The following is a 14,709-nucleotide window of genomic DNA, read 5'->3' as shown; positions in this document are numbered from 1 at the left end:
TTATTTAATATTGCTATACATGTACTGTATGTAACTTTGTAGCCATTCTTTTCTTTGTAACATTCTTTTTTAAGCATTGTACTCCTTTTACTGTAAAGTATTCTTTATTAGTTTGTTTCATATATGCTCCGAAACCTAGTCTTTGAAGAGACTATTAGTCCGCTAGGGTGACATTACACTTATTGTTAAGTACGGGAAGCAGAGGGTTGGTCTCAGCAAACTGTGTGGTCATCTGGGACGCAGAGTCTGCGCTGTTGTGGAGTGGTTAAGCAAAAGATTAACTGCGTGGGAATCTTGTTGCCGAGCCTGTGCAATTCTTGGGACAATAGAGGACCAGTGGCCTCTTTAAATCGTTTCCATCAGTGGTGGCAGTTTCATAAGTAAGGTGTTTGTATTACGGCTCTCTGTCTATAGCAGACAATATTTACTGAGTACAGGGGCAGTCTGTACATATCCTACTGGTCCACACTCCACTCAAGGTGGCATACAGTATTGTACAGTGCAAATATTCTGTTGTTAATGGTTAATTTGGGACTGACCATAATAAAACATGCATCTGAGTGCCAACACCAAGCAAGAAGTGCCCTTAGGAACATCTCATGTGCCTAATGGGAAATTCAACACTGACTGAGTTTTTGTTCCCCTGGTTCGTCCATCGGTCCTAATTTACAATGCATCTTATGTTGGAAGGAGTGCGCTCCTTTGCTGTCTCCTATACAGTACCCTGCAAGGTAAACTGACCTGCTGGATCTCAGCCAGACAGGTCCGACCACTGACATGCGCTACTGTCCATGGGCAGCACCCCACTCGTATTTCCTCCCTGGCATTCCAAAATATTATAGTGGATATTCATACATTCATTGGAATCGTCAGTAAAATCAACCAAGAGATATATGCTCTGCAGGATTAAAAAATATCTCTTGCTGCCTTAAATACCTGGGAAACCACGAGAAACTTATAAGCAGATAAAAAACACCCCTGAAGAAGTCAATTATATGACTAAACGCATTGGATATTTAAATTGGGCGTGACCCTCTATTAAAATAAAGTATATTGCTGCTACTAGAAGGAGCTCCTAACGAAAGGGGTTATGTAGCTGAAGATATAAAATCATTCTTCAAGAGAAGTCACACCAATGTTGTGTCATGTAAGGATGAAATTTTAACCACTTGCCTGGCACAGTTGTATCAGATACGACCATACCAGACTGGGCTTTCCCTGACATGGTCGTATATGATACGACCAGTTAGAAAAGCACTGTGGGCGGCTGCTGGAAAATAATTTTCTAGCAGCCGCCAATCACAGAAGGACCTCCTCATCCCTCTGCACACTGTTCCTCCCCATGGGTCGATCACTGCTAGCAGTGATTGGAGAGCCCAGCCATGGCGTACCCACCCCCCGGCGGCTACCGAGAGGACAGTGGAGAGAAAGCAGCGCTGAGAGCGCTGTCCTCTCCGGCTAGCAGCAGCCCGGCGGCTGCTGACGGGGCAGAGAAGGCAGCACTGTCGTTCTCTTCCTCCCCCTCCGGCAGCCGCCGGGCAGAGAAGGTAGCGCTAACAGCGCTGTCCTTCTCTCTCTCCACCCCCGCTAGCAGCAGCCTCTCCCCCATTTTTGCAAGCCACACCCCCCATGAATAAACAGCAGAGCCCTGGCCATATTATATATCTGTGTGTGTGTATATATAGTATTATATATATAAATAGTGTGTGTGTGTGTGTGTGTGCGTGGTTGTGTATATATACATAGCCAAATGAGGAGGCACTCCAAGACTTGTGATAAAACGTGTATTAAGAATCAATATATATATATGGGTGTGTGTATATGCAGTATGTGTGTGTGTATATATATATATATATATGTATATGTGTGTGTGTATATATTAGGAGTGAGCGGGTTCGGATTTCTGAAATCCGAGGCCGATCCGAGTCAGGCTCGACTTTTCCCGCCTGACTCGGATCTGAAATCGAGGCAAAACGTCATCATCCTGCCTTCCGGGTCTCGCGGGTTTTGGATCCTATATAAGGTACCCGCGTCTGCGCCATTTTCTCACTCGGCTGTGGACAGTGAAGAGGGAGGGTGGGAGTTAGGGCTGGCTGGGCTGTGTAGTGTAGTGTAGTGCAGAGTAGTGTTGTGCTGTGCTGCGCTGTGCTGCTGTTGTCCATAGGGGCTGTGTCCACTACTTCAAAGTCCATAGGGGCTGGCTGTGTTGTGCTGTGCTGCTGTTGTTAATAGGGGTAGTGTCCACTACTTCAAAGTCCATAGGGGCTGGCTGTGTTGTGCTGTGCTGCTGTTGTTAATAGGGGCTGTGTCCACTACTTCAAAGTCCATAGGGGCTGGCTGTGTTGTGCTGTGCTGCTGCTGTTAATAGGGGCAGTGTCCACTACTTCTAAGTCCATAGGGGCTGGCTGGACTGTGTTGTGCAGTCAGTTGTCCATAGGGGCTGTGTCCACTCCAAAGTCCTGTGCAGTGTCCCAGTCCTGAAGGGGTGCTGTAGTGTTGTCCAGGGGGTGCTCTGTCCGTCAGGGGTGCTCCCCCCAAGTGCTAAAAAAAAAAATATTTTTTGTGTGTTTGTGAATTGTGTGCGCAGTAGCCGCACGTGCATCAACAAAGTAGTGCCAAGCGTGCGCCTGTGTCATAAGTAAAGGGCCGGCTGGCTTGACCGTTAAAGGGTGCTGTAACCCCCAAAGTACACTCCAAACTAAATAAAAAAATATTTTCTGTGTTTGTGAATTGTGTGCACTGTGGCTGCACGTGCATCAACAAAGGAGCAGCGCCAAGCGTGCGCCTGTGTCCCATAAGTAAAGAGCCGGCTGGCTCATTTCTTAAAGGGTGGTGTAACCCACAAAGTGCACTACTCTCCAGCAAAAATAAAAAAATATTTTCTGTGTTTGTGTGCGCCTTAGCCGCACGTATATATCAATATAACATAAATGGAGGACCAAACTTTCTCCGATAAAAATAAAATAGAGAAAGATCAAGAACCACTTCCTCCTAGTGCTGAAGCTGCTGCCACTAGTCATGACATAGACGATAGCATGCCATCAACGTCGTCTGCCAAGGCCGATGCCCAATGTCATAGTAGAGGGCACATACAATCCCAAATGACAAAGTTCAGGAAAATGACCTTGAAAAAAACATTTAAATCATCTGAAGAGAAATGGAAACTTGCCAATATGCCATTTACGACACGGAGTGGCAAGGAACGGCTAAGGTCTTTCCCTATGTTCATGACTAGTGGTTCAGCTTCACATGACGATGGAAGCCCTCCTCCCGCTAAAAAAATCAAACGAGTTAAGCTGGCAAAAGCACAGCGAAGAACTGTGCGTTCTAAGAAGATATCACAAATCCCCAAGGAGAGTCCAAGTGTGGTGGCGGTTGCGATGCCTGACCTTCCCAGCACTGGACGGGAAGAGGTGGCTCTTTCCACCATTTGCACGCCCCCTGCAAGTGCTGAAAGGAGCACCCACAGTCCACTTGTTGATATGCAAATTGAAGATGTCACTGTTGAAGTACAACAGGATGAGGATACTGGTGTAGCTGGCACTGAGGAGGAAGTTGGCGAGGAGGATTCTGATGGTGATGTGGTTTGTTTAAATCAGGCTCCGGGGGAGACAGTTGTTGTCCGTGGGATCAAAAAGCCCATCACAGTCATGCCTGGGCAGAAGACCAAACATTCCACCTCTTTGGTCTGGCAATATTTCAATCCAAATCCGGACAACAACTGTCTTGCCATATGTACCATATGTAAAGGTGAAATAAGTAGGGGTAGGGACGTTAACCACCTAGGAACATTCTCCCTTATACGGCACTTGCAGCGCGTTCATAAAAAGTTACTGTCAAGTTCAGAAACTTTGGCTAAGACCGTAAGCAGTCCAGGGACACCTAAATCCCTTTTTCCCTTTTTATCCAAGGAATCGGTGGATGAGGAGGATGAGGATGACATCTTGCCTCCGTAGAGCCAGTTTGTGCAGGGACACATTAATTGCCAGCTTGTTTTGTAGGGGCCCAAACGAACCAATCATTTCAGCCACAGTCATGTGGCAGACCCTGGCGCTGAAATGATTGGTTTGTTAAAGTGTGCATGTCCTATTTATACAACATAAGGGTGGGTGGGAGGGCCCAAGGACAATTCCATCTTGCACCCCTTTTTTTTTCTTTGCAGTATGTACTGTTTGGGGCCTAGTTTTTCAAACTGCCATCCTGTCTGCCACTGCAGTGTCACTCCTAGATGGGCCACGTGTTTGTGCCGCCCACTCGTGTCCCTTAGCATAGTCATCCAGCTACCTCGGTGCAATCTTTTGGCCATAAAAACAATATTGTGAGGTGTGAGGTGTTCAGAATAGACTGGAAATGAGTGGAAATGAAGGTTATTGAGGTTAATAATTGCATAGGAGCAGAAAAACCCACAACTTCTGTGATTTAAGCTGTTTTTATGCTTTTTTTCAAAAAAATCCAGATCCAAAACACAAAACCCAGAACCCAAAACATGGAAGGGTGGTTTTGGCAAAACCAATCCAGATCCAAAACACGAAGAAAGATCCAAAACCAAAACACGAAAAGTGGCCGGTGCACACCCCTAGTATATATGTGTGTGTGTGTGTGTAATATATACACATGGATATATATACATATACTGTGTGTGTGTGTGTGTGTATATATATATATATATATATATATAGAAACAATTGACATTGGTTCAGCCATCGATATATATACAATCGGCAATCGATGGTACAGCTGTCAATGACCAAAACTACAGTATACCATAAAACATTTTATTTTATGGTATATGGTGTTTCAAAAAAAAATATGCGTTGGAATAGTTTTCAAAAGATGTTCCTGACCTAATTCAATCATTAAAAAGAACGACAATTTTGGAGTGGTTTTTGGAAAGAAAATTAGTCAGTTAAGTGGTTAACATTGTCAATAATAAATGTTAACATTGTCAATTAATAAGTATATTGGTTGAATTTTAAAACCGCAAGGCTGATTGCTTTTTATCAGGTGAATTCTTGGTGCGAGGGTTTCTTTTCAGAAGATCTTTTAGCCACATCTACCTTGAACCATCACCAAAAAGTAAAAATATTAAAATCGTTATTGGGTTGGACACACTATAGGTGGTTTGCACCATTGGACAATTTATAAAAATTAAGTGCTCCCAGGGAAGTTACAGTATAAAATATATGTACAGTATGTGTGTGTGTATGTGTGTGTGTATATATATATATAATATATATTATAATGTGTGTGTGTGTGTGTGTGTGTGCGCAGTGCTACTTTTCAGCAGGAACTCCGCTACTGAACCTCTCATTAACTATGATGTAATGTCCTGGCCAAAATTTGTTTTCAACAGGATAAGTTTTATTTTAAGTAAATTTCTAGTGCCTTCCTTTCTAAATATTATATTCGTGTGTGTGTGTATATGTATATATGTGTGTGTGTGTATGTGTGTGTGTGTGTGTGTGTGTATATATATATATATATATATATATATATATATATATATATATATATATATGCCACCCTTTAACCTCTAAAGGGACCGTAGGTTACGAACGCCCTTGTTGTCTAATGTACCCCACATACCAGAAAATGTTGTTGGATGGAGAACAGTTCCTTTTTTTTTTAATAAAACCAAAGGATTCTCATATGTGCAAGAGTACTATGTATTGTAGTAATTCATTTTTTTATGAAAACCTTTTTGATGAACTAATGATCAGCACTCTCCCAGTGTGGGCACATGCAGGAGCTGCACATGCGATATGAAAGTGCCCGGCTCACTAGTTCTTTCATTCTTTGAAGTGTGATGATACAATTTCTGCATGTTCCGATGTTCATTGTCTTGTGAGAAGTGTCTGAGTAAATCATACTCAGATGTGGGTAACTACATTTTACAGCTATCAATTTGTGACACATAAAGACATCAAAAATGCACATGGAGCAAGACTGAATACAAATTGTACATTAGCAGATGGAAGTGACAGCACACTGTACTGGGAGGGGAGAGCGCCATTATGGTCTTTACTTTAAAGCCAAACAATGGGAATGTGCCCATAGAAAGCAATAAGGAAGTTTAACAAACAAATAAACAGTTGGGCAGACTTGTGGTGTGCAGCATAATTTATTTTGTATAATAATCATGCACCTGTTATTGTATGACTGGGTCCTATAGTACCAATACTGTATAAAAAAAATAGCTAAGTTTGTCAAAGTCGAGACTGCAAAAGAGTAGTACTATTTATATTAGTGTTCATTCTAGCACCCTGTACCTGTCATAACCCGTGCAGTTCCTCTTTCCTGTCTGGGGTGTGGCGCTCTGCTCTGGTGCTTCTAGCACCCTGAGCTGATTTGACAAATTGCTGGAATACAGACCAGAGTGCGCTAGAAGCACCAGAGCATAGACCGACACCCTATATGCAGGAAAGATGAACTGCACGGTTGTGACAGGTGCAGGGTGCTAGAATGAACACTATTATATGTAGGTCATAGTCAAATGTCTGATACTGACCCCCTATTTCAACAGTGAGGGAGAGATGTATCAAGCTTTGGGGAGAGAGAGATAAAGTACCAACCAATCATCATCTAACTGTCACTTTACAGGCTGTGTTTGAAAAATGACAGTTAGGAGCAGATTGGTTGTTACTTTATCTCTCTGTAAAGTTTGATACATCCCCCCCCCCCCCCTGAGATTCTCTGTTGTGGAATTAGATATTCAAATGAGTTAGAAAGGGTGAAGATTGGGATGAAATGTTTCTAGTTTAGCAGGCGTTCTTACAGTAAGGTTACTAGATTTTCTATAACTCCAGATTAGGAGCCATTTTTGGAAGTGTTAAGATTTCGCAAGTTAGCAGCCAGATTTTAAAAAGCAAGTTTTACCAAGGCAAGTCCATCCTGGTTTTATCTTTATAAACATTGTCACTATAAATCTGACTGCTAACATGACAAAATATCGGTACTTTCAAAAACCTGATGCCTATTACTTGTGGCATTAAGAATGATATTGAAGTCACAATGGCAATTTTGTAGATCAAATGCTTTTTAAGCCTTTTCCCTTAAAGTTCACCTTGGAATAGTTGTGATTTTTATCCCTGACAAATAACACTGTGCTGTCAACACAATAAGAATATTTACATACACTACAGCTGCCTTCTATAAGAACATCAAACAATAACTCATAAGATATGATGGGTGAGTTGGAGGTGCTGGGACTTTGCGAAGGAAATCATCCGAGTCAGATCCCACAAAACGGGTACGCACAGTCCCTGGGAAATGAGGTACATATACCTCAGATACTTATAGTGCTGGACTTTGCAGTGAAGTTTATAATTTTGCCTGTAAGACTGAAAACTGCATATCCAAAGCCCCCGACTTGATCAGCCAGCTTATATCCTTGCATAGAAAACGTCTTAGCTTGATCCAAGTGGCCACAGATCATAATGTATACAGACTAACCAGTCGTGTTTTGACAACTACATTCTGTCTCCATGTTGTCCCTTTGCACAGTTTCCTGCAGACGCCTACTACCATCCATTGGAAAAATCCATAATCCATCAGCGATATCACATCAGGTGTACTTTACCATGGCCTTTTTGAAAGGAATCATGCTGTGGCTTTATGGTATCTTCAATTAACCTCTGAGGCACTGCGATTTCTAACAATAATATTTTAGAATCTCCAGGGTTTGTCATCCCACCTATTGCATACTGTACTTGACTACTTTTGAAAGAACATTTCAGGGAGATTGTGAAAACACCATCTATGAGCGCGGCATTAAAGTAGATGTGTACTGCTGCGCCTGAGTAGCGTGTCATAAAATTTACTGACATGATCCAAAGGTAAACGAGACCCAAAGCAGTTAGTAAGATCTATTTGTTGATTAAAACACTCTTGATACTTTTCAGGGCTTGCTCATATTGTGTTTTAGGGTTCCATATGTGTGCTCAAGAGAAACCTTATATGAAAATGCATGTTTCCTTAGAGATCATTGTGACTTATAACCAATGCAGGGAAATGGCACTGATTATACCATGTGAATGTATATAACTCTGATTTTTTTTTTTTTTTTTTCAAGTAACCGCTACAGATACCTCCCAACTGTCCCGAATCCAGCGGCACAGTCCCGTTTTTCTGGGGCTGTCCCACCCGCGGGCCGCAGTGTCCCGCGGTGGGGGGGAAGTTGGGAGAGCACAAACCGCTTCTCTGCTGGTGTGCAGGAGGAGAACAGATGCTGTTCTTATGTGTTAGGACTGCCTGGGGGCTGCCCAGCATCTCGAAGAGTGCTGGGTACACCCCCATGGTGAAGAAAATGGGGGAAGCCGCAAGACTCTGCCCCATTTTCAGTAGACTCTGCCCCTTTTACATAAGTCACACCCCCTTTTTGGTCACGCACGACCTGTCCCTCCTTGGGAGGATGAAAAGTTGGGAGGTATGGCTACATAATGGGGGAAGGTGCAATCAGGGAGATTGTCAGGGTGACTCCCTAAAGAGTCTAGCAATCAGAGAGAGTTGGCAGACAGGGGGGGGTACGGGTTCCAGTTGCCTGGAAAACCCCCCACAATAGAGATTATAATATTTAACATGTGTTGGCCAGTAACAAATACACCTATGCACCAACTTGGAGATCTGAAAACCATGCACTGCTATAGACCATCAATAGGGTTACTTATTAATACTATTTAATAATACATTATCCAGTGCAAATGGAGACCAATATGTACATATATCTCCAGGGCAGTACTAGGTTCTTCTGCTGCTCCGCCAAACTCCCGAACGTGCTCCAATGCTCTGGAATGATGCCCAGATCTGAAATAAAAACATTCTGCTCAGACAGGATGGCCCTACTGCCACATATAATGGCTTACTGTGATTCCTGGTCCTGTATATGCGGGAATTATGACACTCAATACACTTTATATGATGCATATTAAAGCTGGATAAGTGCTAATTCTGCCCTCTTCATGTGCTGCACTGGCCACACTCACTCTAAAATCAAGCTTTTGGAAATCCCCCCTCTAGAAATCCTACGTTTGCCACTGGCGACTATGACCTATTGTGGATTGCTTACTATGTGGATTTATTGTTATATAAAATTTTTATGCTTATTAAGTAAATTTGTATATTTTAATTTTATTATGTATTGGTTTGTTATTTCTTCACATTTTTTGTCTTAGACCAGCGTTCCTCCTTTATATATTGTTACCCATTTATTCAGAAGCCAGTTAACCTCCCAGTATCTTTGGAAGCAAAGTAAAGATTATAGATGTGTCCACATACAGCTATCCTCAAATCAAAAAGTCTTTCATGCCAAACGGAGCTATTTAGCTAACCACAGGCTTTTCACTTCGCTGCGCCAATCGTCCCGACAGAAACTTTTTCTTAAAATATGCGTCTTATTTGCATCACCGATGCAACAAATGTACAGTGCAGGGGTACACTGACTATCGGTCCTGGCATTTCATGTACTTCAGTCTGCAACTCAGTGGCCAATCTGGGTAAAAATGAAAAAGACAGAGATCCGATACGAGTTCCCTGCGCCGTGCCTCGCACCACGCATCGATATGCTTAGTCTGTCAATGTATACCAATTCCTTTGTGACAGAAAAGCTAATCTATTGTGCCTGGTACACTGTAAGCGACTTTGTATACAGCTGCAATGGAGTAAGACGTTACATTCAGGAAAAAGTATGAATTGCTACACTTAGCCAAGCATCTAAGTCAGAACCACCATTTCATGCCATATGGTGCTAAAAGGGGACGTAGTTGGCATCCCGACGCGCTGAATGCGCGGGTCAGGATCTCAGCTTGACGATATCGGCGGCTGCGATCCCGAAGGTAAGTGTTGGTGGCGGGATGGGAGGGTTAGGCTGCGGGAAAGGTGGGTTAGGGGAAGGATTAAATTACTTACCTGCAGTCGTCTGTATTTTAACCATCGGGATTCCGGCGCCGGGAATTCCGACTGCTGCCATTGTGTGCGCCGTGATCGCATACCCAACTCTCTAAAAGGCTGGGTGAATGATGACACATCTGTAGGAGAACACAGTTAACATCCACACAGATACACTCCTGTGTGCTAAGGGAAGACTCAAACCTGATGCCCTAGCCCTACCAAACACTCGCAATTCCCTTTAAAAATTTACTTTAACTGAGTATATGCTGTTAATCAAAATAACCTACCAGGATATTTTCTCGTGTATAATAGTAACGATTGTGTATGCAATACAATAGCGACAGTAAAAAGGACACATATTCCTTACGGTCTTATTGCTGGTGTAGTCTGCATTAAATAAGCAATGTCCCTGGGGTCAGGCTGCCCTTAGTCATGCCTGACCTGACAAAACCTTACATGTTCTATGCATTGTGTGCTGTTCATTGGGCGATTCCTGCCTACGCAGCTGGCTCATAGTGTCTGTCACTGATCTGATAGCCTCAATAGACTAGATACAGAACAATATGAAAAGAACTCTGCTAGAGTTGTTTTTCCTCCTTTACAATGGAAGCAAAATACGCTATTCATATTTATCCATCGTATTCATCTGCGCTGACATAGAATACCAGCCCTTATATTGTAATGTAGCTGTTTCTCACAATTCTATCTGAATGACAAACTTAATTGGGTGTAATAGAGCAATATAGTTTCTTTTGTAAATGCCAATAAGTTATAAAATTAAATTACATTCATTATGGGCTGTGTTTCTACAAAAGCCCACTTAATCAGACAAGCAGGCCTTTCATTGTATCCTAGCTTAGCAAAGCTATGCCCACCTCTCGCAGATTCGTATTCCCCTTTGTTTCATATCTCAAGAACCACAAATCCATCTCTAATTAGGTTTAAAGTCAGAACTTCAATAAGAATACAAAAAGAAAATTAGAAATATAAAGACTCGCGGGATTAGACAGCTTGGCGTGCTTATCTTTAAAGCACTTAATTATATGATGTGGTTTTGATAGGAGATTGTACTTTTCAATGTTGCTTTATTTCACTTCTTTGTTGTGTTTTGCAGGGTGGTTTTGATTCGTCCACCGGTCAGGGGAGATGTAATATATGGCACTTGGAGGCTGAAGCAAGTCCAGGCTGGATAAAGCAAGAGATAGAAAAGGTAGTGTACAGCCTCCTTTTCTGTTCTGGGTGATAGTCTGACTTTTTCCATATTGTAGGGGCAGATTATATAATTCTAGAGCCACAGTTTGAATTATTTATACATTCAGAATGTTGATATTGACCTAGGGCCTGATTCGGAGATGGACGCTAATGCGATCGCAGCTGCGATTCCGTATGCAACGCAGCTTTGAAAATATGGTAATCGGTACAGAAGCTTACCCGAGCATAAAGACGGCCACTGCTGCCTTCTAATATGCGTACAACGTCGCATACCTGCAGAAATATCGGTAACATTGACGCACATGGAGCGGTCGCCCGGCCCTTGCGGCAGGTCTGACCAGCCGCAGACTTGGCAGCTCTCCTGACACGCAGAGGGCTCTCATGCTGCATAGGTGATCGCAAGGTGTAATTTATGCACGCCCATGTAACGGCAGTTAAACGGTCCAACATGCCTGCGTTTTATTAACCACACCCCCGTTACCGCCCCCCAAACGCTGACAACCTGTCACTCACTTTGCGATGGATTCCTCTGTGCATCCGTAATCACAATGCGATCGCTGCGCATGCATAGTGCGGCTTATATGCATGCGCGATGGCAAACAATCGCTCAATCTGGCATTGCGTACATCTCTGAAACAGGCCCATAATCTCATTCAACATGTCGGCAATGCCAAAGTCGACGTGACATAAAGTTGACATTGTGAATGTTGACAATAGAATGTCAAACGATGATTTTTATAATCCGGTTAAACTGGGGCTAGGTTTAGTTTTTAAGAGTCAGGGATATTTACCAAAACCACATGGCCAATGGCCGAGTGTCGACATACGACATGTTGGCATTCTGAATGTCGAAATTCTGGTATCGATGCAGGGGAAGCAAATAATATATTCTGTTGCTGAATGTTTAGAGTTTGACCCCTGAGCTACAAACTTTTTCTCTGCTGCTCTAGTAAGGCATCTATTGCACCAATACTTATGCTGACCACAGTCATAGCAATGCTGCAGCAGGGTTACTGCCCAATTATCCCACACACACAAGCAATCAACTGGATGAGATCCGGCCATTTGGGTGCCAGGCTGAGTTACTAGGTCACTGGGTGAAAGGAATAGCTGCAGTCACCAACACGCCTGATATTGATCTGATCAATAGTGGCCTGGACCAACTGCCTAACATCGCTGCAGACACCAGATTTATGTTCCCTGCTCTGTGTGTAATCCTCATAACAGAATAGTGATTTTGCCTAGTTTAATGACCTCATCCATTAAATAATCCTGTTTTGCATATTACATTGCATGGGCTATAAATAGATTATTCTTATGCTGCTGCCTGACACAGATGGTACTAACACCGTGATGGTTTTTCTAGGGACGTCTATGTTGCTACGTATTTATCTTTCAATGCTCACTGAAAAGTGTGTTTTCTGCTGACGAGCTCATGTTTTCACATAAAACAAACCAGGAAAGGCGATTCTTTTGTAGACAAACAAAACATCAGCGTAGTAGTATTGTGTCATTGTGTAGAATGATTATTCCTATCTCTTCCTTCCTTTTAGGTACACTGGGCGACTGGTAAGCTGAACTGTCCCTATTGCAGGGCACGTCTCGGGCCTTTAACTTTTTGGACAGCACAAAATGTTCCTGCGGCCGGCTCGCAGTCATACGTCTGTGCAAGAGCAAGATCGATGTAGACATTAGAGCCATAATGCAATGCCCATTTCTGTCTGCTTCTGCATCTCAGACACAATTTGACAAGCACACCAGACATGGGATAGCGAAACAACTCATCAACAACTGGAGTCAAACGTTCTCAACTATGGACAGTATTAAGGATGCCCCAGGAACCTTAGTGGAGGCATTGTGCCTTGAAGTGCCAGCATTTGACAAACACTGTGAGCAAAGTTGGAAAAAATCTCTCTTCACCTTAAATGTCAAGAAATCTAATTCTGCATCAAAGGAGAAGAGGGAAAGCCATAGAGGAAATCTGTTTCATAGAAAATCAAATAGCTTGGACTTAGACTTCAAAAAACAAGTGCTGCCGAAACTCTATAACAGTATGAAGGGGACATTTAACGTCAGACAAAGACAATCGGAAGGACCACATTTTAGCTCAGACAGTGCTAGTTGTAATAATAATTATAACAACTGCCATACATTTGAAATTAATAGTTCACTAGTAAGATTTGCAGTGCCTGCAGAAAACCGTTCAGGAGTTAGTGAATTGCTTTACAACAGAACAACCACCACACTTTCAGGACTTCAAGAGGACAATGGTCAGTCTTCATCTGCAGTGTCCAACGCCCCAGCACCCAGAGGAGATTGTATTCGCGCCTCAGTGGACCTTCCTACTCAGAGTATGCAGCCAGCGCCCCCCAGATTGATGACTGTTAGCCAAAGGTTAAACAAGAAGGAAATAAACAAATTAAAGAGCCTAAGAAGGAAACAGAAGAAAAGAGAGAAGTGGTTGCATGGACATAAACAGGTAAACCAATTCATACATTAAGTTACACTATCTTATGTGTGCACAATAATACAAGTAATCGCATTCATAGAACACCCCGTCATACCAATGACCTTCCCTATAATCTGCGTTGTTTTCAAATACATACAGTTCATTGTGTGTTCTGTTTAAAATGACAACGTAGTGTTAAATTGATAGTATCCTGCAGTGGCGTAACCAGGTGGGGTTGGTCGGAGCTCATGCCCTGGTTGCGGTCGGACCAGCGGCTTGCGAGGGGAGGTGAGGGGTGGGGGGGGAGTGGGGGGGTCTTGGGAGTGGGGCGCCACCGGCCTCCGTCCTGGTCCGTTAAAGTCAGTGTAGTGCGGACCACAGTGAGTGTGGTCTGCACTACACAGTAACAAAGTGTACTGCCCGGCGCACGATAGTACACTCATACTACCCGGTGGCTGTGTTTGTTTCAGAAGCCAATGAGAGTCTGACAGACTCTCATTGGCCGCTGGAGCTCACTCATGAACTCCGCCTTCCAGCTCCTGCAGTAGGTGATGGGAGAGACGTCATGACGTCTTTCCCATAGTACCAAGCGGGAGGACTGAGGAGCGGACAGCGGCAGGAGCGGGGATTCAGGTATGTGTTTTGTGTGTGTGATGTCTGTGTGTTATATATGTAAGAGGCAGAAATGGCCGGGAGCACTGTATAGGGGGGACCACTACTGTGAGCACTGTATAAGGGGCTCTACTGGGGTCACTTAATTAGGGGCACTATCGGGGGCCTGCATAAGAGGGACCACTACTGGGGGCACTGCATAAGGGGGACCACTACTGGGGGCACTGTATAAGGGGCACTACTGGGGGCACTGCATAGGAGGGACCACTACTAGGGGCACTGCAAAAGGGGGACCACTACTGGGGGCACTGTTTCAGGGACACTACTGGGGGGGCACTGTATAGAGGGGACTACTACTGGGGGCACTGTATAAGGGGTACTACTGGGGCACTTCATAAGGGGACCACTACTGAGGGCACTGCATAGGGGGGCACTGCATAAGGGGGACCACCACTGGTGGCACTGCATAGGGAGTACCACTACTGGGGGCACTGTATAAGGGGCACAGTATAAGGGGCACTGCATAGGGGGGACCACTACTGGGGGCACTC

General features: G+C 43.7%; 1 protein-coding gene across 1 annotated transcript in view; it reads left to right on the top strand.

The window, feature by feature from the left end:
• The window catches only part of RNF180 (ring finger protein 180), a 94,563-nt gene that overhangs the window by 40,292 nt on the left and 39,562 nt on the right, over window positions 1–14,709 (top strand). Inside the window, 3 exon segments of the mRNA XM_088444064.1 lie at window positions 11,000–11,095; window positions 12,651–12,702; window positions 12,705–13,576. Of these exon segments, the coding sequence (XP_088300190.1) occupies window positions 11,000–11,095; window positions 12,651–12,702; window positions 12,705–13,576 (1,020 nt within the window).

Source organism: Taudactylus pleione, unplaced genomic scaffold (genome assembly GCF_031769625.1).
Source record: "Taudactylus pleione unplaced genomic scaffold, aTauple2 ptg000345l, whole genome shotgun sequence".
NCBI classification, from domain to species: Eukaryota; Metazoa; Chordata; class Amphibia; order Anura; family Myobatrachidae; genus Taudactylus; species Taudactylus pleione.
Note: the sequence above shows the minus strand (reverse complement) of the source record. Positions and strands in the feature narration are given on the sequence as shown.